Source organism: Jaculus jaculus, chromosome 2, assembly GCF_020740685.1.
Source record: "Jaculus jaculus isolate mJacJac1 chromosome 2, mJacJac1.mat.Y.cur, whole genome shotgun sequence".
Lineage (NCBI taxonomy): Eukaryota > Metazoa > Chordata > Mammalia > Rodentia > Dipodidae > Jaculus > Jaculus jaculus.
This window is the reverse complement of record NC_059103.1, coordinates 23,500,872-23,525,908: the sequence shown is the minus strand read 5'-3', so window position 1 is coordinate 23,525,908 and position 25,037 is coordinate 23,500,872. Positions and strand designations below refer to the sequence as shown.

General features: G+C 42.7%; 1 protein-coding gene across 2 annotated transcripts in view; it reads left to right on the top strand.

Annotated features, from left to right (window-relative positions):
• Myom1 (myomesin 1) overlaps positions 1–25,037 on the top strand; it is a 167,507-nt gene that overhangs the window by 40,869 nt on the left and 101,601 nt on the right. For both annotated transcript variants that reach the window (XM_004662649.2, XM_004662648.2), the window contains exons 4-11: positions 862–1,111; positions 2,172–2,329; positions 8,205–8,297; positions 11,451–11,539; positions 11,653–11,715; positions 13,938–14,102; positions 17,747–17,908; positions 24,144–24,285. In XM_004662649.2, coding sequence (XP_004662706.2) covers positions 862–1,111; positions 2,172–2,329; positions 8,205–8,297; positions 11,451–11,539; positions 11,653–11,715; positions 13,938–14,102; positions 17,747–17,908; positions 24,144–24,285 — 1,122 coding nt within the window. The remainder of the gene's footprint in view (positions 1–861; positions 1,112–2,171; positions 2,330–8,204; positions 8,298–11,450; positions 11,540–11,652; positions 11,716–13,937; positions 14,103–17,746; positions 17,909–24,143; positions 24,286–25,037) is intronic.

Genomic DNA, 25,037 nt, shown 5'->3' with positions numbered 1-25,037 from the left:
GGGCGTGGTGGCACACGCCTTTAATTCCAGCATTTAGGAGGCAGAGATAGGAGGATAGGCCGTGAGTTCGAGGCCAATCTGAGACTACATAGTGAATTCCAGGTCAGCCTGGGCTAGAGTGAGAACCTGCCTCAAAAAAACAACAAAAAAAATATTCCAAATTCTCACTTAGAGTTAACTTAGCTTGGAGCAAGACTAGCACTGACTAGAACCCATCACTACTTATCGAATCACATCACAAAGTTCATGTCACATCTTTCTGTTGTATATTGACATCTATAAGAATCCCAAGCATATCCTTTTGATGCTTTGTGTTGTTTTCATTAATTAATTAACTATTTCCTATCTCATTCAAAAGAAAATATTACAGGCAATTGTTTCAGAACACTAAGCTAAAAATCTTCCATCTTCCTTTCCCCCCTTCTAAATTATGCTATATATAATATATAAATTATATGAGGTATATATAATATTTGCATAAATATATTATATATTATATATGCTACTCAAGTCACTACTCTGTACTATCATATGAATATCTAGAAAACTAGAGAAAATTTTATTCATTAAGTTTAGACAGAAGAAAAGTTACTAACCTATTAGCTATTTTAGTTGTATTGCAAACATAGAGAAATGTTGAGTTCTATTTCTTAGTAAACGGTGTAAATTCAGGAACTAGCACCTTATAAACCCAGTGGCAATGTTCTGGAGAATCAAACCTGGGTCCTTAAGCTTCACAGGCAAGCACCTTAACCATTAAGTCATCTTTCCAGCCCTGATGTCTGGTATCTTACACTTAGTAAAGCTAGACAGTAGTGTCATTGCCTTCCACCATATCCACGTTTCACTGTTGTGTTTCAGTCAAATGCATGTCAGTGGAATCACAGACACAGAAGAGGAAAGAATTAAAGAGGCCGCTGCTTACATAGCCCAGAGGAACCTGCTTGCTAGTGAGGAAGGAATCACGGCCTCCAAACAGTCTGCAGCCTCCAGGCACTCCACAGTCTCCAAACAGGCCACAGCCACCCTTCATCAGGAGGAAACTTTGGAAAAGAAGTCAAGGAAAGTTGCAATTCGAGAAAAAGCAGAACAGCTGTCATTGAGGAAAACAGTAAGTAAAGATAATTAAATGTTACTAAAAGTGCTAATATATGTAATCAGTTGTCGTGTGTGTTGACATGTGAGTATAGATATAGAATGATTTTTTCCCAGTGGAGAAATCTTTTGTAAATTAATAAATGAATTTATTTATTAAAGAGAAAGAATAGGCATACTAGGGCCTCTTGCTATTGCAGATGAATTTCATGCATCACTTTGTGTGAATGACTTTATGTGGGTACCGGGAAATCAAATCTGGGCCATCATGCTTTGCAAACAATCACCTTTAACCACTGAGCGATCTCTCCAGCTCCAGTGAAATTGTAAAGGGAACAAAGCCAAAGAAAGGAAAGGATAAAAGATGTCAAAATATGTAAGCCGAAAAGGGCAAATGGTAATTTTAAGCTTCAGAAAACTTCATATTTTAAAGAATTTCAGTTTCTAAAGTCACTTAAGAAAGCCACTGTAGGAATGTTGCTCAAGCTTAGAATGTTCAATGTTGAATAACTAAAATGTGTTTTTAAGAACATGGATGGAAGTACATTTTATCTAAGTGCAGATATAAGATTCACAAGTTAAAAATTAACACTTTGTCTTTTACTTGACTGCAAACAAACTCCAGACGCGTGCACCCCCTTGTGCATCTGGCTAACGTGGGTCCTGGAGAATCAAGCCTCAAACTGGGGTCCTTAGGCTTCAAAGGCAAGCGCTTAACCGCTAAGCCATCTCTCCAGCCCAATTTTTAAAATATCTTTATTTACAAACAGAGAAAGACAGAAAGGAGAGAGAGAGAGAGAGAAAGAGAGGGGGGGGGGAGGGAGAGAGAGGGAGAGAGGGAGAGAGAAAGGAATTAAGGAAGGGAGGAAGGCAGAAAGCAGGAAAGAATTGGTGTGCTGTGGCCTCTAGCCTCTGCAAATGAACTCCAGATATGCCATGTTGTACAACTGGCTTTATGTAGCTGTTGGGGAATTTAACCCAGGTTATGCGGCTTTGCAGGCATGCACCTTCACTGCTGAGCCACCTCTCCAGCCTTCAGCAATATTTTGATAATGTTTGCTTGCATGCTTTTTTAGCTGGAAGAAACCCAAGCATATCATGGCAAGCTGAATGAAGACCATCTTCTTCATGCTCCAGAGTTCATCATTAAACCTCGTTCACACACAGTTTGGGAGAAGGAGAACGTAATTCTGCACTGCTCTGTCGCAGGCTGGCCAGAGCCTCGCCTCACGTGGTAGGTTCTCACTGTGACAACTAACAGAATCCATCACACAACATTAAGTTGACCTCCAGTGAAAACATAGTGAACTGTCACTACTCAAGAAGTCAGGGGGTGGAGAGATGGCTTAGTGGTTAAAATGCCTGCCTGCAAAGCCAAAGGACCCAGGTTCAGTTCCCCAGTGCCACATAAAGCCTGGTGCACAAGGTGGTGCATGTGTCTGGAGTTTGTTTGCAGTGGCAAGAGACCTTGCCCTATCCATGCTTTCTCTCTATTTATCTGCCTCTCTTTCTCTCTCTCTATTAAAGATAAATTTAAAAAAAATTAAAACAAGAAGTCAGTAAAAGTATCTACTAATTGGTATATACTTTCAAAAGTTCAAAGGATATTGAGAGAATCTTATCTATTATTTATTTATTTGCATAAGCGCATGCATATACATGCATGTTGATATACCAGGGTCTCTGCTACAAATGAATGCCCACCCAGTTTTACATGAGTGGCTAGGGAATTGAACCTGGGCTGCTGGCAAGCTTTGCAAGCAAGTGCTTTTAACTGCTGAGCTATCTCTATAGCTTCTGGGATACAATATTAAGTTAGGAAGATGAAATGGTATTGAATACCAATGATATATATTATAGAGAGTAGAGAAATGACAATGCTTGAGTCAATTTAAAAGGACACTTCATTATTTCTTGACATAGAATTTCTTCCTCCTCTTCTTCCTCTGCCTCCTCCTCCTCCTCTTCTTCTTCTTTTTGCTTGTTTTGAGGCAGGATCTCACTCTAGCCCAGGCTGACCTGGAACTCACTCTGTACTCCAGGCTGGCCTCTAATTCATGATGATCCTCCTATCCCTTCTCTCTGCTTTCAAACAAATAAAAATATTTAAAAAAAAATAGAGATATTTTTCTAAAAGACACAAAGTAATCTCTGGGAGACAAACATCAATTTCTTAAGCATTTATTTATCCTGTTAAATATTCAGTTACTAGAACAAAAGCCCAATCATAGCAAGGATGGTGCTGTGAATCAGAGTGATGCAATTTCACAGAGGTGGAACTCAGCCTTGGAAATTAAATTCCTTACCCTGTGCTTTGTACGATTAGAAAAGGAATAATATAAAAGCAAACAAAAAAATTAAAACTCCCCCATAAAAACATGAGACAGCCAAACTGATGGCTCTTGGCGTTCTAGTTGAATTCAAAATTAGAATACTATTTTCGCATTATCCTCACTAACAGAACTGACAAATAACACAGCTAGCCCCATAAATAGTTCACTGTGGCCTTGAGATATTGATTTCACTTTGTCTCAGGATAGGCTTGGAGGCTGTTCACTTCCTGGCAGAGCCTCCAGTGCTAGGAGGCGTGACTCCTTCTCACCCAATACAAGGTACTGGGGAACCCACTTTCTCCTGAAGTTCTCCCGGGAAGGGCAGGCCAGAACATTCCACAGAGAGTGTCCCCTTGGGAGCTGGGTGAAAAGTAAACACCAAAACTAAAGAACTGCTGGGCGTGGTGGCATATACCTTTAATCCCAGCGCTCAGGAGGCAGAGGTAGGAGGATCGCCATGAGTTCGAGGCCACCCTGAGACTACATAGTGAATTCCAGGTCAGCCTGGGCTAAAGTGAGACCCTACCTCAAAAAAAAAAAAAGGTTCGACTACTTCTGAGATGAACACTGGTTGAATTAAAATTCGGATAATCAGTTCTACATAACTAACAATTGGCTATGGCAACAATCAGGGTCAGATTCAGCTTTGTGGGCAAGAAGCTTCCACTCTTTTAGGGCACTCTATAAAAAAAATATGAGGCTAGTGGTGCAAAGGAAGCCCCAGGCCTTTTAGAGGCCCATCCTGGAGGAGGATCCTGAAACCCAAGCCCTGTTTGCTTCCAGATAAATCCATCTCTGGAAACAATTTTCTGTGAGGGGTGAGTGTCCCTGTTTTAGTTTTTCATAAATAGCATTACCTGGAGTTCTAACATACTTTGCAACACAGGTACAATGCATGCACTTTTCAATAAGTATCTTTCCCTTCAGAGAACAGAGACCCCAACACCAGCCCAAGAATCAGGCTGTTGATCATGACTTTACTGGCATGTATATCTTTTGGGTCCCCAACTCGAGCTTCCCAGCCCTGACGTTGAGCACAAACATGAGAGAAATGTGGAATCCCGAATGGACAGTGAAGTCAAGGAGTAACACCGTGATGGTCGTTTCATGCAACCATGTTTACTCCACCAACAGCAGCTCAGTCCTAAGCTTGTCCTTCCTAGGCGTGTGGGCCCTGGGTCTGGTTCCCTGGAGTTCTTTCCGCAGAGATTTGGCTCCAAGTTTCCACTGGGCGGTATTAGGTCATGGGAGTTCCTGAGATTCTAACAAATAATACGAACAGGCAGCAGCTGCTCTCTGGCCAATCCCACGTTACTGACCAAAATCTATGTAAGTGGCAACTAGAGGTTACCCAGACCGCTCTGGACGACAGAAACACATCACTCACCAAGGCCTGGGACAGAGCTGGCATGGAGGAACCTGCCTACTCCCAGCTCGCTCTGAAAGCACAAGGAGCCTATATATGTGTTTATTGGGTTCAGTAGAAAAAAACAACAATGAATGTCTTCATTTTGGCCCAAAAGTCATTGTAAAATAAACATTCGAAGAAATTTGCCATTAAGTATTATAAGCATTTCCAAAACGTGGGATAAAATATACCTTAAGAAGAGTTTGGAGATCTATAAAATTTTCATTTTTTTCAAATTATGAATATTTGTAAATTGTGTCATAGGATCATATGTATTGAGTTAATTACAGCATTATTTATTTACCCATATATATACACACAAATACACACACACACATATATGTATATATACATATATATATATATATATGTATGTATGTATATATATATATATGTATATATACATATATATATATATGTATGTATGTATATATATATATATATATATATATATATATATATTTGTTTTGTTTTGTTTTTCTTGGTAGGGTCTCAGGTCTCACTCTACTTAGGCTGACATGGAATTCACTATGTAGTCTCAGGCTGGCCTCGGATTCATAATGATTCTCGTACCTCAGCTTTCTGAGTGCCACCACACCTGACTTATTGGTTTTCTTTAATTGGTAATAGCTATTTAATTTAAGATTTAAAGTTGGATCCTAATCAACTATCCTACTTGTGGCAAGATTCAACATGTCAAAGGTCATCTCAACATGAGTTACATGATGATAGAAGAAAGATCCCACAACTTTTTTGTTTCACTGTATTTTACAGCACCAAAAAGTTTTCTCTATAACCTGTTATTGTCAAAGTCAGCCAACCTACCTCAAAAGTGAAATTTGCATGTGAGGATTAAGTGTTTTACACACATAAATGAAAAGAAAAGTCACAGAGTGGTAGCATGTTATTCAAAAGATACTTATATACCCAAAGTTTATTAATTAATAATTCATGGGCAGGGGAGATGGCTTATTGGTTAAAGGAACTTGCTTACAAAGCCTAATGGTCCAGGTTCAATGCCCCAGTACCCATGTAAACCCAGATACACAAAGTGGCACATGTGTCTGGAGTTTGTTTGCAGCTGCAAGGGGTCCTGGTGTGCCCATACTCTTTCTCTCACTCTCTACTCACAAACGAATACACAAAAATCTTTTTTAAAAATTTATAAACCATGCAAACGTCATAGTAAGTCCAATGGTGTCCATCCGAATATTCACACAGACTCAAGAAAGCTTTGAGAATAGTCACAGGGTATAGATTACTCTCCAAAACTAGTAGGTGAGTAGCCAGTTGGGAATTTCACTTTCCAGAAACAACAAGCTCTGAAGTGCATAGAGGGAAGGAAAAAAAGATCCTCTTTTCTCCTCTGACTTAATACTGAAGGCAGCGAGTTTCCAGTGACCCAAAGCCTGAGCACAGTGCAGGGAGATTCCTTGCAGGAGAAAATGAAGTCGCTTTCTGACTTAATCCCTTTCCAATGCTTTAAACAGGAGTTCTTTCACAAGCATCTAGAGTTGCCACAGGAAAGAAAGGTCAAGTGTTGTGTATTTTAAACCAGTTTCTTTTGCCAGGTAGTCACATAAGAAGAGTCGAGTCTTTAGCTGGGCAAAGGCATAAGGGTGCTAAGCTGAGCAGGGCTGGAAGGCGGGGAGGGTGAGGCAACCGGGGGAGCTGCGCAATACCATTTTAACTCAAACTTTATAGAGATATGAACAGCATCGTTGACTAGAAACCAACTTGAGTGTCACTCATTCATTTGGTCAGTGTCCTGTTGGCTCCTTGTGCGCTAGGGAGAACTACCAAAGTTGATGTCTCCCGGAGAGAGCAGCCCCTCTGTGTGGCCTGCCTTCCGGGAGCTGAGAGGTAGAAACAAATGGAGCTTTCAGAAGTCTCTTTCACGCTTTATATGGTCCTCCAGGACCAGAGCCATGTTTATTTATAACATACAATAAATCCCTTGACTATCATGACCTTTCAATATAATGACCTCGTTCTTGAAAATAACACACGAGACTATTAGCAGAAGGAATATTTTTTTTCTCTCATCCCACACAGATAGACAACAAAGCCCCTGACACACAGTCTTATACTCTACAATGCCAAAGTCTACATTTTTTAATTGCAGTATACTGTCTGTAAAAACAAATGATATATTTGATATAAATGCTGAGTTTGGGTGAGTTTTGTCAGGCCGTGTGTGCCCATGTGACCAGTACCCAAATCAGTGAACCTAGCATTGGCACCTAAACACCTCTTCATGTCCCTCATTCCACTTAGAAAGAAATCACTATTCGACTTTCAGCAGTATTATGGACACCTTCATGTTGCTGGGAGGAATTTCCAAATCAAGCAAGGTTTAGAGGAAGAAAGGATTTCTTTCAGGCTTACAGATAGACCCAGGGGAAGTTCCATAATGGCCAAAAAAGCTGGCTTTTTCTCTCTCACAGATCCAAGGAGAGAGAGAAAGAGGGAGAGAGAGAGAGAGAGCCACCAAACAGCCAGCACCACAAACAAGGACCCAGGCAGAGCCTAGGCCTCTCTGTATACCTTTCACTTGGAAATTTGATCTGCTGCCAGTGACATCTCTTCCCGTGGAAATCCAAGTTTTAATGAAACACCTGAGTCTATTGGGGGGCATCCATTCAAACTGCCACAAGCAGTATTAATTAGTGTTTCTGGTTTTGTACTTTATATAAATCAGTCAATATACTATGTAAATTTCTTTAAAAAATTTTCAAAGTATTTATTTGCGTGCGTGTATGTGTATGTGTGTGTGTGAGAGAGAGAGAGAGAGTGTGTATGTGTGTATGTCAGGGTCTCTTGCCACTGCAAATGAATGCCAAATATTTGCACCACTTTTGAATTTAAAAAATTATTTATTTATTTGTGAGGAGAGAGAGAGTGAGAATGCACCAGGATCTCTTGCCACTACAAACTCACTCCAGATGCATGTGCCACTCTGTGCATCTGGCTTTATGAGAATCCTGGGGAAGTGAACTCCTTGGCTGATGGGCTTTGCAAGCAAGCACCTTTAAACACTAAGCCACCTCCAAGTCCATACACTATGTAATATCTCCTAACTGCATTTTTCATTAACACTCTGTACATGTGTCCATATTGTGCATGGCCCATAATTTTCATGTACACTTTGTGGAAGAGGAGAAAGTGCTTCAGAAAGACGGTTTATTTCAGTGATTGTGAATGTTATTTAAGCTCATCTAATTTTCGCTTATTGGATAAGATGAACCTGAGGAGTTTCATTTATAGAAGGTATGCCTATAGTAACCAAACTTGTGAATGTGTGTGAGTGTGTGTTCATGAAGTTAGTTATACCCCAGTCTATTCATTTTGTTTCTATTATCTTACAGGTATAAAAACCAGGTACCAATAAATATCCATGAAAACTCTGGAAAGTACATAATTGGAAGTAGATATGGAATGCACACGCTGGAGATTACCACGTAAGAGAACATTACTGTCTGTGTTTGAGACCCAACAATCCCTCACAGAAGCTCCTCACCACTCTTTTCCTAAGCATAGTGGGACATCCAAGTACACTTCTTCTTTGGATGCAAACCTATAAGATAATAGACCCAACTATAATCTTTACCACATCCACACAACCTACAGACAATGATCTAATATTTGAAGTTAGTCAAAGATGATGAGAAAAAAATGGACATGTCTAACCAAACAAAGAAAAAAAATGGGCATGACCTTTTAATTTATCCTTCAGTGTACATGAGTATTTTCTTAGAATTTAGTAAGAAAACAAGTTGCATAGATAGGCATTGCTACTCAGGCACTGTTATAGCATCCCAAGTCAGCATCATCATCACATTCATTTGCTTTCAACCAGCAGAGGCCATGGAGCCTGCATGGAGGTCATTGAATGTAGGCTAGACTTGGACATAATGTTCTTTCTTCCAGCTCATCAAGAGTTATCAGAGCCTCACCTTGTGTGCTGGAAAGATGACTTAGCAGCTAAGGCACTTGCCTGCAAAGCCTAAGGATCCAGGTTCAATTCTCCAGAACCCATATAAGCCAGATGCACATGGTGGCATATGCATCCAGAGTTTGTTGCAATTACTAGAGGCCCAGGCATGCCCAATCTCTCTCTCTATCTCTCTCTCTCATAAATAAAACTGCACCTAGTTGACCAGAGTACCTGAGACAGGGACAGATTTGGGGATGTTTAAGGGTAAAAGCAAAATCCCCAAAGCAAAATTTGAAACTGGAACTCCCCAAAATGGATCATGTCTCTCATGTCTCAAGCTGGTTTTAAAATTCAAACCTAGCATGTAGGTGAAACACTGAACCAGTTTTGGTTCAGATAAAACCCTAGTGTGCTAAAATGTAAAAGGGAAATTGATATCATTCTATCCTCAAGAGATTTACAGCCTTCTCCACAGATCAAAAAATTTGCCCAAGTGATACCAGGCTCCCAACAGAACCCTGGAGCCCTGAGATATTCCCCAAGTTCTACCCTGATTTGAAGTCACATTACTGTGACCGTCAAAGTTAAATAGCTCTGAGAAATCAATTATGGTTCTAATGTTTATAAAATTTCAGTAAGAAGTAAGTTTATAACAAGGCTGGAGATGCATGTTAATTGGTATAATATGTGCCTAGCCTGCAGGAAGCCCTGATATGTACCTGTGACCCCAGCACCTGAGCGGTAGAGGCAGAAGGATTAGAAGTTCAAGGTCATCCTTGGCTACATACAGAGTTCAATGTCAGTCTACAGCCATACCACCCTGAACGTGCCCAATCTCATCTCAGTTCGGAAGCTAAGCAGAGTTGGGCCTGGTTAACATCTGGAAGGGCCTTTAATGCCAGCCTGGGATACTAAAGATCCCATCTCAAAAAAAAAAAAAAAAAAAGGAAGAAGGAGGAGGAAGAAGAGGAAAGTTGATAATGAATGAAACTAAACCCTAAGAAACAAACATATGGGAACTGTGATGTGAGTGGACACAATACACTCCTTTTTTGTATGTGTCTTTCAAAATCCTCAGTCTTTTCCTCTCTCCATGACTTCATTTTCTCCTAGCTCCATTTTCAAAAAGCTTTTGGTTATTATTTATTTGTTTGAGAGTGACAGATAAACAGAGAGGGAAAGAGGCAGATAGAGAGAGAATGGGAGCACCAGGGCCTCTAGCCACAGCAAACGAACTCCAGATGCGTGCACCACCTTGTGCATCTGGCTTACATGGGTCCTGGGGAATCGAGCCTTGAACCAGGGTCCTTGGGTTTCACAGGCAAGCACTTAACCACTAAGCCATCTCTCCAGCCCTCCTAGTTCCATTTTTAAGACATTAATAGTCTGCACCATAATCTAGAGGAACACACAAATAACGTTTCTCATGTTAGACTGTAGGCTGAAACTTCATGTGAAGCCCGAGCATCAGTAGAATTTAGAGTAAGTCAATTTTGTTTTGACACTGGGACACAGAACAACAATAATGGTATAGAAGACCAGCCTGGCTGCTGGTGGCTCAGGGAGGCTGTGGGATAATATAATATAATATAATATAATATAATATAATATAATATAATATAAATAATGAGGTTCCTCTTCCCTTCTTCCTCTTCCTTGTCATCCTGATGCCCCCAGCCTGAAAGCCACCACCAAGGGTAGGACAGCAAGGAAGCCACTCTCAGGTTCATTACCTGCTTCAAAACTACATGCGTGGGGCTGAAGAGATGGCTTGGCAGTTAAGCGCTTGCCTGTGAAGCCTAAGGACCCCGGTTCGAGGCTCGGTTCCCCAGGTCCCACGTTAGCCAGATGCACAAGGGGGTGCATGCGTCTGGAGTTCGTTTGCAGAGGCTGGAAGCCCTGGCACGCCCATTCTCTCTCTCTCCCTCTATCTGTCTTTCTCTCTGTGTCTGTTGTTCTCAAATAAATAAATAAATAAATAAAAATTAAAAAAAAACTACATGCATGACTTCAATACCACTTCAGTCAAATTTATCATTAGCTCATTCACCATGTAATTTATACATGTAGCACTTTGTTAACTCTGTTTTTTTTAATATACTGTAAATGAACCAAGGCTAAGGTCACAGTGGATAATCGGTATTCCCTTCCCATTTATTGCTTCATCAAACTTAGTAGGTCTCTTGGACCATATAACATCCCACCAGTACTAGCTCAGAAGTAGTCCCTTCATTGAAAGTCCCAAGAGCCACATTTGTCAGCCACCAGCTGATATCTTAGCAAAGAATTCTCTGGTAAAACAGACGCTAATTATAAGGACTATGTAGCACTTACATTCTGGTTGTTGGCACAAAACACCCAACCAAAAGTGGCACATGGAAGGAGAGGGTTGATTTCAGGCTGACAATTTTGAGGGGACGTTTCATCGTGGTGGAGGAAGCAGAGCAGAGCAGGCAGCCAGCTCACATCTTCACACCTCAGCAGCAGGGAAGGAGCAACAAGAGTGAGCTCGCTTGTGAGCACACAGTAGGACTGGACTAAACAACCTTAAGGTGGCACACCTCCTCCCCAAGGCCCTGCCTCCCAAAGGCTTAATCACAGATGCATGAGGCACTTCACATTCAAACTATCACAGACCGTCACCCGGATGGCCACTCACTCCCATTTATTCTTGCAGATGTGACTTTGAAGACACAGCTCAGTACCGGGCCTCGGCCATGAACGTTAAAGGAGAGGTCTCAGCATATGCGTCAGTTGTGGTAAAGAGTAGGTTTGCCACATTTGTGTTATGCTAAGTGTATTTTTTAAAAGTTCCATGCATGCTAAAAGCAAATGCCCATCATAAAGCAGTTAACATGCGTTTCTCTTCTCTTCTCCAGGATATAAGGGAGAATTTGATGACGTTCACTTCCATGCAAGGGCTTCCACCATGCCCCTCAGCTGTAAGTTCAGCAGCACATTTTCTAAGTGTCATCTTTATGTGACATGCAGACTAATAATGTGGAACTTCCAAAGGATGTTCTGAGTACTTGAATTTAGCGAAGCAACATGCTAAAATATCATACTTAAAAATACATGCATAAGGGGACTTGGGAAATGGCTTAGCAGCTAAGGCATTTGCCTGCAAAGCCTAAGGACCCTGGTTTGATTCCCCAGGACCCACCTAAGCCAGATGCACAAGGGGGCACATGTGTCTAGAGTTTGTATGCAGTGGCTGGAGGCCCTGGTGTACCCATTCTTTCTTTCTCTCTATCTGTCTCTCTCTCATAAGTAAATAAAATATTTTAATAAAGTACATGCATAATATATAAGATATAGCATATTCCAGGATGGACATACCACCTACTGCATATCCACACTTAGCTTATTGCCATTGCTTTTCTATTTATTGGCTACTCTTCTCTTTCTGGGTCTAATCGCTTTGCTCTGGTGTTATGAAAGCCCAGGTGTTATAGATTAAAATAGCAAATGTTTTCAAGTCTTCCTGTGTGAAACGGAGAAAGACAGTTGCATACTTTCTGCAGTCACCGTCTCAGTGTTGGGACAAAACACCCAACCAGAAGCAGCTGATGAGAGGAGAGGGTGTGTTTTAGGCCTGTGGTTTTGAGGGATGTTTTCATCATGGTGGAGAAAGCCTGGCATGAGCAGGAAGCCGGCTCACATTTTGTCACATCTCTGCGTGGAAGGAGTCTAAGTCCTGGGCTTGCAGCTGGGCTGATAACCCTCAAAGGCCTCTTGCCACTGCAAACAAACATCAGATGCTTGTGCCACTTTTTGCACCTGATTTTATGTGGGTGGCTGGGGAATTGAACCCTGGCCAGCAAGCAGGCTTTGCAAGCAAGTACCTTTAGCAGCTGAGCCATCTCCCTAGTGGAAAACATTTTTTGTTTTGTTTTATTTTTCAAGGTAGGGTCTTGATTGAGCCCAGGATGACCTGGAATTCACTATGTAGTCTCAAACTCACAGAAATCCTACCACCACCTCCCAAGTGCTGGGATTAAAGACATGCACCACCATGCCCAGCAGTTGGAAAACACATTCTACATAGTACTGAATAGGAAGTAGACTGGATTTGGCCTGCAGATTTTCCAAATGCTGCCTAAACCCTTTTTGCCCCACATAGAAAGTAGCTATGATAAAGGGTAGAGGCAGTGACAGAGGGACATTGCATCTTCTGGTTATGAAAACCTACTTCCTACTGAACCTGCAAACTACCTCTGATGGCCAAACCCAATCCCAGATGTGCAGAGAACCCAGTAGTGAGAGTCTGCAGGCATCTCCAGTTGGCTCTGGCTGCTTTACTCTACTTCCTAAAGCAGCTGTGGAACCAGCCCAGGGTCTGATCAAGTTGACTCGCTCAAGTCTCAGGGGACATCATCACTGTAGCAGTTACCTTCTCGTTGCTGGAACAAAACACCAAGCCAGAAAGCTTATGGGAGGGAAAGGTTTCAATCTAGAAGTTTCTGAGAATAATCTTTTCAGGGCTATTTTAAACCTTTCCATTTTCTCCCACCAATGTTTCTTACTACATTTTAACTCAAATCATAAGAGAAATTGAAGCAACTTATTAAAAAACTCTTTTCCTGAGTAATTGGCATGGCTATTTTGCCCCAAAATATAAGCAACAATGTTTAAATTAATTCAAAATCTAAAACTAAAAAGCTTATATATTTTCGAGCTGGGCATGGTGGTGCATGCCTTTAATCTCAGCACTCGGGAGGCAGAGGTAGGAGGATTGCCCACTGAGAGTTCGAGGCTACCCTGAGACTACAGAGTGACTTCCAGGTCAGCCTGAGCTAGCGTGAGACCCTACCTCCTAAAACAAAACAAACAAACAAACAAAAAAGCTTATATATTTCAGCTAATTAAGTATAGGCTAAATGTGACATTAATATGCATTTAAGACATTAAACCTAACCTTTTAGATTCTATTTCTTATGATAATAAATAAAATAATTTAGCTTATACAATCAATGAAGCAATGATTTCTCTACCAATGGTATGCATGTGTCCTATATACTTTTGATATGGAGTTTAACTTTTGTCCAGATAAATTGTTTGGTTAATTTTGTCATAACGCCATTCTTCCTATGCTTATTAAAATGCTGTGTTTCTTTGATGAGAACAAGCATAAATTCCTGGTATTAATTTTTGTTGTGCCCAGTTGCTGTGACCCCTTATGGTTATGCATCCAAGTTTGAGATCCACTTTGATGACAAGTTTGATGTGTCCTTTGGGAGAGAAGGAGAGACAATGAGCCTGGGCTGTCGTGTGGTGGTCACTCCTGAGATTAAACATTTCCAGCCTGAGGTGCAGTGGTACAGAAATGGTGAGTCTCTAGCATTGTGGGTTCCTGTATCCTCTGGGACTGGCCATGTTCCCTCCCCCCACCCACCTCAAGGCGCCCAGGGTGGGTGAGCACACGAAAGTAAAAGACTTTCGGGAGGAGTCTTGGTGAACAGCTCTCTGTTTATTGTCAGTGAAATGGGTTTATAAGCAAGGGATTGGATGTACCAAGTTCATTTCTGATGCCTAATTAGCATATGGGGCATTCATTCTAGCACACAGGCAATGGGGGGGGGCGGTCAAGTGATCTAGGGTCTCAGGAGGATGGGCTGTGTGAAGGCTGATAAGGAGTTTCCTAGACAACTGGCCAAAGGTTCCAGGGCTATGGGCAGAGCCTAAGTTCAGGGGTGCTGGGCTTGAAGAGGGAGTGGCCTGGGGGTCCTTAGCCATGTCTGGAAGCTCAGGCCCCTCTCCTGAAGGCTTCAGCCTGTGACTGGCAGTGCCCATAGCAGGAAGTCTCATTTGGTTCCTTACCCATGGGTGCCTGGGGGTGGGTTCCACAACCTATAAAATCAGAGCTTGACTTGCTATGGCAGTTGTCTACAGATGTATCAAAGTCGCAACACCTTCAACTATGTGCAATAAATTATAAAAAGCAAATGTAGTTACTTTGTAAGATAAATTTATTTGGTAAAGGCCTTATCCTCCATAGACATCATGACTCTGATTGGGGAATTTGAATTGAGGTTGAGAGGCTCAGCTCTTGGTTGGGCTATAACTCGGGACTTACAATGCTGGAGGCTCACAGACACACAAGACGTCCACTGCTCAGTGGCCACCAGGTTCTTTTTTTTTTGTCAAGGGAGGATCTCCATCTTGCCCAGGCTGACCTAGAATTCACTATGTAGTCCCAGGGTGGCCTCAAACTCACAGCCATCCTCCTACCTCTACCTCCTGAGTGCTGGGATTAAAGGCCTGTGCCACCACGCCCACCTCACTGGGTTCTTGTCTTATGAACTTTGTTGAACCAAATTCATAGACCATACAGGGTTAAGTTTAGAAAGATTTTATGATAGAACTTAGAGAGGTAGAGCTTAGGAGACGGCAGCACTCCTGCCCAAGAGGGGGTTCCAGGAAATAGGAAAGTCCACCTAGAGATCCAGACTTGAGTCTTTCAGGGGTGTTTACAGGATCGGGACTGAGTGGTAAGTCCAGCCCCATCTCAGGTGCCCAGGCACCACCAGGTTTCCAGCAAAGAGAGTGATCTCATCTCTTAATTTTCTCCTCTAGGAAAGAAAGAGATGAGAGAAAAACAGATTCTCCCTTTGTGTTCCTGGCCTCTAGCAAAGTGGAGGCTTCAAGGACTCCTTTAGGGGAAAGGAGCTAAGGGAAAACCAGGTTCTCCCCCTACAGACTTTGATTTTTGGGGGACCCTGCCCCCACAAACTGTCTCGAGACCATAGAAGTTGTACAAAACTTTTAAAACATTTATAGCCCATGAAACAATAGAATCCTGACATTTATTAACTAGCAGAGGAAATTCAGACCTCAGATTTCTTGCTTTAATGTGATAAAGGATATGTAATTTCAAATTTTATAGTAAATATATCCTTCATGTAAAATATGTAAGCCACATGATACTCATATGGACATCAAGAGCTAAAAGTTATCTTTGTGGAACATCAATCCTTGAGGTCCTATGTTTCTTGCCCTGCTTGCTTTGGCCAAGAACAGTAGCTCACGGTGTGAAAAAGAAACAAGGGTTGGTCCTAGTTGCGCACACCATTAACCCTAGCCATGTGACACACGAACATGTGCCTGTCCTTCAGCATCTTGATAATAAACCATAGTGCATAAACATGCCACATGCAGGCATGGTGGCTTACACCTTTAATCCCAGCACTCAGGAGGCAGAGGTAGGAGGATGGCTGTGAGTTTGAGGCCACCCTGAAACTACATAGTGAATTCCAGGTCAGTCTAGGCTAGAGTGTGACCCCACCTCCAAACAAACCAATAAACCAACCAAAAAAAAAAAAAAATCAAGCCAGGCGTGGTGGTGCACACCTTTAATTCCAGCACTTGGGAGGCAGAGGTAGGAGGATCGCTGTGAATTTGAGACCAGCCTGAGACTCCATAGTAGATTCCAGGAGAGCCTGAGCTAGAGTGAAACCCTTGAAAAACCAAAAAGCAGAAACAAAAAAAAACCCCAAAACAAAAAAACCTCAAAAAAGAAAAAGAAATAAAGATTTATTTCTTTTTTAAAGACCTGCTTGGTTTGAAGTCTAGTTGAAGTCTAAGCAATGCTCTAGACCAAATGATGGAAAAGGAAATAAAAAAGGCTTGTAAAAACAAGTTGAGGGCTAGAGAGGTGGCTTAGCGGTTAAGTGCTTGCCTGTGAAGCCTAAGGACCCCGGTTCCAGGCTCAACTCCCTAGGACCCACGTTAGCCAGATGCACAAGGGGGCGCACGCGTCTGGAGTTCGTTTGCAGTGGCTGGAGGCCCTGGTGCGCCCATTCTCTCTCTCTGCCACTTTCTCTCTGTATCACTCTCAACTAAATAAATAAAAATGAACAAAAAACAAGTTGACTAGTTGATGCACTAGATTTACAAAGAACATAAATCGCCCATCCAGACATGTGCAGTTTCTGCCCCTTCCACCAGGTGAACCCATCAAACCTGTCAGGAGAGAAGGAGGGTCTTTCCCCATCACACTGCTAACTCTGGCCTTGGGAGGTCTCCAGACCTGTAATTTTAATTCTAAAGCTTGAGCTTTATCATTGCTAAAATGAGACAAATGAGAAGCAAGCAGAAATAGTGTCTTCTCTATCCTACCAGTGCCCTTTTATCCTATGTAACATAAAAATTTCATTGAGCCAGGAGTGGCGACGCATGCCTTTAATCCCAGCACTTGGGAGACAGAGGTAGGAGGATCGCTGTGAGTTCGAGGCCACCCTGAGAATACGGAGTGAATTCCAGGTCAGCATGGACTAGAGTAAAACCCTTCCTCGGGGAAAAAAAAATTCATTGAAACTTAAGGGCTCCATTTTCCTGCTAGATCCTTTTTAACCTGAAAGTCCCGACACAAACCTCACTGACAGGATGTGCATCATGGACAGAGCAATTCCTATTATTTTGTTTGTTTTAAAGTCGTCCTGGGCTTATTTGTAGAGAGGATTAAATTCTAAAAAATTAAAATTAAAAATTTGCAGGCACGTTAGTGAAGTTACCATGTTGTTTTCATATTCAGTTTTTCTTTTTCTTCAAGGTAGGGTCTTGCTCTACTCCAGGCTGACCTGGAATTCACTGTGTAGTCTCAAGGTGGCCTCAAACTCACAGTGATCCTCCTACCTCTGCCTCCCCAGTGCTGGGATTAAAGGTGTGTGCTATCATGCCTGCCCATGTTGAATTTTAAATCAACAAAGACTTATAACCCAAGTTTTCTGCTTCTGAAGAGTTTTGCGATTTGATTTTGTACCGGACCCTACAAGTTATATCTGCCCTGGAGCCTGTCACTTTGTCTAGTATTTAACTAACATAAGCATGATAGAATGGCTTAATGATATGGAGGCTCTCAAACAACTTTCAGTGCAGAAAAGGAGAAACTGAGAGTGGGTGGGGTGTGTGTGGAAGAAAAGGGGAATTACAGAGGAAACATCAATTAAATATCCTTGCTTTTTTAAAACCTAGGAGCTCCCATTTCTCCATCAAAATGGGTGCAAGCTCTGTGGAGTGGAGATCGAGCAACACTGACGTTTTCCCATCTCAACAAAGAAGACGAAGGCCTCTACACAATCCGTGTACGAATGGGAGAATACTACGAACAATACAGTGCTTATGTCTTTGTGCGAGGTAAGACCTAGCAAAAACAGCAGACTGCCCAACCACACTTAAAGCACAGAGGCCAAATCAGATGTCTTTGTAATGATAAAAGAGCCTTTAAAAAAATCTTCCTGACCGGGCGTGGTAGCACACGCCTTTAATGCCAGCACTCAGGAGGCAGAGATAGGAGGATCACCATGAGTTCAAGGCTACCCTGAGACTACATAGTGAATTCCCGGTCAGCCTGGACTAGAGTGAGACTCTACCTTGAAAACAAACAAACAAACAAACAAAATCCTCCTGGGCTGGAGAGATGGCTTAGCAGTGAAGGTGCTTGCCTGCAAAACCAAAAGACCCAGGTTCAATGCCCCAGTACCCACATAAAGCCAGATGCACAAAGTGGCAAATGCATCTAGAGTTTGTTTACAGTAGCTAGAGGCCCTAGCATTATTATCTCAAATAATAAATAAAGCTAAAAAATTTTTTAAAAAATCTTCCTGAGCTGGAGAGTCTTTCTGTGCACAAAAGGCCCAAAAGGCACAAAAGACTGCTCGAGTTTGATTCCCAGGTCCCACACAAACATTTTTCACTATTTGTGGCCTTTTGTATCTTCCTCCTTTTACTTTACACATTTTGGGGTTCACTTATGTTGTAACATGTATTGACAATTATTCCTTTGTTTGTTTGTTTGTTTTTCAAGGTAAAGTCTCTCTTTAGCCCAGGCTGACCTGGAATTCACTATGTAGTCTCAGGGTGGCCTTGAACTCACAATGATCCTCCTACTTCTGCCCCCTACTGCTGGGATGAAAGGTGTGTGCCCAGTGACAATTATTCCTTTTTGTGCCACTGTAAGATGCACCTCACATTGTCTAGACAGTCACCAGTTGATAGATGGATTGTTTTCACTTTTCAGCTTTCAAGCATAATTCTGCCATGAATATTTATGTTCATATGTATGGGATGGCTTTTCATTTTTATATATAGAATTGCTGGATCATAGGATAAATTTATACTTAACTTTTTCGGAAAGTGCCAAAGTGTTTCAACTCATATCTTGTGTGTCTTCAAACTTGCTGTCTGCAGCGTTAGATGAAGCCTTTCAATGCATTTCAGTGCATGCTTTTTGGCACTCTGGGATGTGTGGCTTAGAAAATAGCTTGCACACCAGCATGATCTGATCTGTGTATAATGCACCATGGGACTGCAGAGCTGTGTACATATGGCCAGGTCTTTATTACATAGTATAGCAGTTACCTTTTCACTACTGGAAGAAAAAAAAAAAAGCACCCAACCAAAAGCAGCTTATGGAAGAGAAGGGGGTTCTTTGGGCTTACAGTTTTGAGTGGAGGTTTCATCATAGCAGGAAAAACATGGCACAGTCCACAAGTGAGCATCACATCTCGTCACGTCAACTCAAGGAAGACCGAGCTCTGAACATCTAGTGTCTGGACTAATAAGCCTCACGTTCTGCCCCCAGTGACCTCAGCAAGACTCCACCTTCCAAAAGCCCAACAACTGTCCCAAATTGTCCCTAGCTGAGAAACAAGTATTCAGAATACATGAGGCTATGGGTGCCTTTCATGTTCAAATCACCACATAGCTAATATGTGTTCATCACCATTATGGAAATATAGAGGATACAAATGAAAAAGAAAATCTAGGGCTGAAGACATAACTTAATGGTTAAGGCACTTGCCTGCAAAACCTAAGGACTCAGGTTCAATTCCCCAGTACACACGTAAACCAGATGCACATGGTGGTGCGTGTGTCTGGAGTTCATTTGCAGTTGTTAGAGGCCCTGCTTAGTATACCCATTCTCTCTCTCTCTCTCTCTCTCTAATAAATAACAAAAATAAAATATTTTTAAAAAATCTACCAATAAGCTTACCATCAGAGATGTTCAATGCTATCATTTTGTTGCACACTGATCCTTTTCATCTCTCCTTTGCTCTCACACATACATTCACACACACATGCAGAAAGAGAGAAGTCATAAGGTGACAGAGGATAGAAATGTCATTGAGGCACAGCTGGGTGTGGTGGCACATGCCTTTAATCCCAGCACTTGGGAGGCAGAGGTAGGAGGGTTGCCGTGAGTTCGAGGCCACCCTGAGACTCCATAGTGAATTCCAGGTCAGCCTGGGCTAGAGTGAGACCCTACCTTGAAAAACCAAAAAAAAAAAAAGCAGTTTTCATGGAGGTTATATGGTATGACTCCATATTATTTAAAAGACAGTAATTTTTGTTTTGTTTGTATATTTATTTATTTATTTGAGAGCAACAGACAGAGAGAAAGAAGCAGATAGAGAGAGACAGAGAATGGGTGCATCAGGGCCTCCAGCTACTGTAAAGGAACTCCAGACGCGTGTGCCCCCTTGTGTATCTGGCCAACGTTGGTCCTGGGGAATCGAGCCTTGAATGGGGGTCCTTAGGCTTCACAGGCAAGTACTTAACCGCTAAGCCATCTCTCCAGCCCAAGACAGTCATGTTTAACTAGGCATGGTGACATATGCCTTTAATCCAAGCACATAGGAGCTGAAGCAAGAGGATTGCCACAAATTCCAAGCTGGGGATAGAATAAAGCCCTGTCTTAGAAACCAGATATTAACCATCATCTTCATCATTATCATTTTCGTCAGGTGTGGAGGCACATACATATAATCCCACCACTCGGGAAACTGAGGCAGGAAGATTTTGAGTTCGAGACCAGCCTGGGCTACATAGCAAAACCCTGTCTCAGAAAAAGAAACCATTGTTTTGTTTATCAATATAGAGGGGGAAAAATCCAGAAAGATTAGGCCAGTATATTAGTAACAGTTACTGCTAAGCTACAGAGTTAAAAGTGTTAAGTTTTAGGGTCGGGATACAGACATCAAGATAAGCCATTTCTTGAGTTCCTGACTTGATTATAACCGGTGTGAAAGAGGCGGGAAGGGAGAGAATAAAAAGAAGGAAAGACAGGGCCTAAGAGAGCAAGAGAGGGGCCACAGAGAAGGTTTTATAGGAAGAGGAAAGAAATTCACCTCTGACGGAGGAGCGTTGCATGATGTGCCGAGGTGGCGTTGGGTGACATTCCCTCTTCCCAAACCAGAGGTCTGCTCAATTACCTTAACAGGAAGTGGCTCCAGAATCCCAAGTCCAGTCTAGGAAAGGTCAGGTGGGACAGAGGAAGGAGCTCTGGGACGCTTACAAAAAGATTTTAATTTTTTTCATTATCATCTATTTTCTAATCATGCACTGCTTTTATAATAAATAATAGAAGTACATGTTGAAAACAGGTTATTAATATCGTGTCTCCGAGGTCGAAATCTTTGATCTAGTGAATCAGCTTACAGATGTTTGGCTGCTTGGAGTCTGGGAGAGAGGACGGACGTGCAGAAGAGAGTTAATGCTGGGGTCAAGGCTGGGTGGGCGCCGTGGGCCGGAGCGGCACAACCGCTGCTGCGCGTCAAGAGCTATGGCAGCTCTTCCCAGGTGTGCTGGCCCATTCCAGGCAGATTTCCCTGTTATGTTGTGCCTTCTTGAGAGAAAGAATAATCCTTGATATTTAACTTTTGTGTTTAGCATCTAGAGGAGTACTGGATGAGTGAATGTGTGAGTGAATGAATGCCCAAGAGACCTGAAAGAGTGCCATGAATGGTATCTTGCAACGATGTTATTAAAATTACTGGGAGGCTTGGAGAGATGGCACTTACCTGCAAAACCGAAGGACCCAGGTTCGATTCCCCAGTACCCACATAAAGCCAGATGCTCAAGGTGGCACCTGCATCTGGAGTCTGTTTGCAATGGCTGGAGGCCCTGGTGCACCCATACTTCTCTCTCTCTCTCTCTGGCCATATCTCTCTGCTTGCAAATAACTAAATTAAATTAACTTTAAAAATAATGCTGGGAGTTGGGCATGGTGGCACACGCCTTTAATTCCAACACTTGGGAGATAGAGGTAGGAAGATCACTATGAGTTCAAGGCCAACCTGAGACTTCATAGTGAATTCCAGGTCAGCCTGGGTTAGAGTGAGACCCTGCCTCAAAAAGAAAAAAAATCCTGGTATCTGGAGAGATGGCCCATCATTAAAAGTGCTTGCTGTTAACACAGGTTAAAGTCTGCTGGCCAGGGCATCAGTTTCCCAGCATCCACATAAAGCCATTGTAAATCTGTAGGGAGCTATCGAACAAGTGACTTGTGCCAGAAAGTCCCGTAACACATTGGTTGGGCAACGTTACTAAGACTCTGAAAGAGGCTCCCAAAGGGTCACACAGTCTCTTCTGCCACCTGGATGTGTTCACAAGAAAAAGAACCATGGGCTGTGCCCAATCTTACACTAGGCAAATACAAAAAGTGACACATGTGTCTGGTATGAGTTTGCAATGGGAAGAGACTCTAATGCACCTATGCACTCACATGCATGTGCAAATAAAGCCAAATATTTTAAAAATTAAAATGCTAGCACATGGCTTCCTGGATGCTCCCGTTATTCCAGGCCCTGTCACAGCAAGTTCCTGCTATCGTACAGGGATTCTGCATTTGACTTTAGGCTTTACGCTTTAGTGTATCTGCAGGAGACATTTTCCCTGTAGAGACACTTCCGTGCTGGTTGATGGGCCATGAAACAGAATGTTCAAATTCCAAAGTAATCTGAGCTCTTCTCAGGTAATGCAAACCTTGTAAATTCAGAAGTCGGCAAATACTTCTGCAGTCGCATCTACCATATGCCTTAGTAACTCAAGAGTTATAGATGTATAGGTCACAGGCAAAGATTGCTCAGCCAGCAAGAGGGTTTATTATTTTTTTTTCTTGCCTAAGCGGCTCCCACATATCCCAACCCCTCCTACCAATTGCATTTATAATGGTTTGGCTAAATTCCAGGAAGAACTGGCAAATGAGGACCCTTCTACCAGCGACTTGTGTCCATCATTCTCACAGGGTTACCAACGGAAAGATTTCATTTCCCGTCTTCTCTGACTCACAAATTTAGCTGTGCCTGAGGGGACCCGGCTGTCAGGGGATTCTCACTTCCTACACACACTCTGTTCTGTTTCCTGTATTAGTCTTGATTTTTCTCAGATAAACTCACCTCAGATATGAGAATCGTGTCTGTTATTTTCCCAAGTTTCTTCAGTTTGAGAACAATCCACTTGGCGTGTTAGGGTTTTGTTGTTGTTAATAAAAAACAGCTTAAAAGAGGAAAGATTTATTTTCGTTTGTGGTTTCAGGTATCTCAGCCTATGGTAGACTGGTTTCCTGTTTTGGGGCCTGTGGTAAGGCTTTGCATGTGGCAGAAGGTTTGGGGGACCAGAGCTCTTCAACTCCTGGCCACCGGGAAGCAGGAGGCACAGTATCCCAGTGAGCTGCTTCCTCCAGCCAGACCCCGCCTCCCGCAGTTCCACCTGCCAATAGGCGATTCCATTGTTAACCCAGGGCTGAAGAGATAGCTCAGTGGTCAAAGGTGCTTGTGTGCAAAGCCTGATGGCCTGGGTTGGATTCCCCAGTATCCACGTAGAATAGAACCAGATGCACAAAGTGGCACGTTTGTCTCGAGTTCACCTACAGCGGTAGGAGAGGGACCCTGCCTCCCCAAACAAAACAAAACGAGACAAACAAACTAAAAAAAAAAGTGTTTCAATCCATCATGGGGTTAAACTATTGACTAGGTCAAAACCTTTGTGATCTAATGGTGTCGGAAAATGTCCTTCCAGTCACACCCAGAAGTGTGCTCTACTAATCTACTTGTCTTTCAATTCCATCAAATAGACCATCAAGATTAACCATTATATTTGGTTTAAACCAGTGTTTTCCCTTTCCCCTTCAAAATGGTAATGCCTAGTGTAAGATTGGGCACAGCCCATGGTTCTTTTTCTTGTGAACACATCCAGGTGGCAGAAGAGACTGTGTGACCCTTGGGAGCCTTTCAGAGTCTTAGTAACGTTGCCCAACCAATGTGTTACGGGACTTTCTGGCACAAGTCACTTGTTCGATAGCTCCCTACAGATTTCCCTGTGGCACATTTTTTGGAAAACAAGGGTCATGATCTAAGGTCATTGGTTTATTTCAGAGTCCTTTCTAGCGTCTGGTCTAACACAACATTCATCCCCCCACCCCGACTGTGAAAAGCACAGCTTGTTCCGTTGCTGAGCAAATTTCAAGAGCTGAAGCTTGCTCCACTGGAGCCAAGATGTAGCTGCTGAGGTGACGTGGTAGAAAATGCGAGCGCCAAGGCGTCAGTCTGCCAGACTAGGAAGGGCTGATGGGACCCCTCTGTCTCCACAGATGCTGACGCTGAGATTGAAGGAGCCCCCGCCGCCCCCTTGGATGTGGCGGCGCTGGATGCCAACAAGGATTACATCATCATCTCCTGGAAGCAGCCAGCAGTGGACGGAGGGAGCCCAATCCTGGGCTATTTTATCGATAAGTTAGTGCCCGCCCCAATGCAGTGAGAGTTCCTTGGCCGTAGAGATGTATGCTTGATTTTTCCTGTTGTTTCTAGTGAAACACTTGCTGGTCTGCTTTTCTCCCCCTTCCTCTCTCCTAGCCTTCATGCATGTGTCGAAGAGTAAAACACATGTCCCAGTGCACACACATATGGATGCACCACACACACACACACACACACACACCTGCACACATACCATCCCACACACATGCAAAGAAGAGGGAGTTACTTTATCCTAAATCTGCACCATTCCACCACTCACTGGGTCTCTACAGTTCTATTGATTGGGCCATCAGCCTCACACCAGCCACCATAAGTCTCTTGAGGAGTGCCTTCCCCACCCTTGGGTACCAGCTGTTGTATGAGCAGGCAACTAGACATCAGTTTCCAAGTGCTTCATTTTTCTCCTGAGAATCTTTTTGCCTCTCATCAGTCTCCTGTGTTAAAGAAAGAACCATAGCCGGACATGATGACATACACTTATAATCCCAGCACTTGGGAAGAGCCAGGAAGGTTGCAAGTTCAAGGCCAGCCTGGGCTACGTAGCAAGACCCTGTCCCAAGCAAGTAAACATATTATAACCTCTTCACCCTTCCTCTGCATAGGACATAGTGATCATGTCGTAAGAACACGTGATGAGCTGTTTTCCAAACGGCTGTTCGAATAATTTGCATCTTGCATTTGTGTGTGTGTGTGTGTGTGTGTGTGTGTGTGTGTGTGTGTGTGTATTT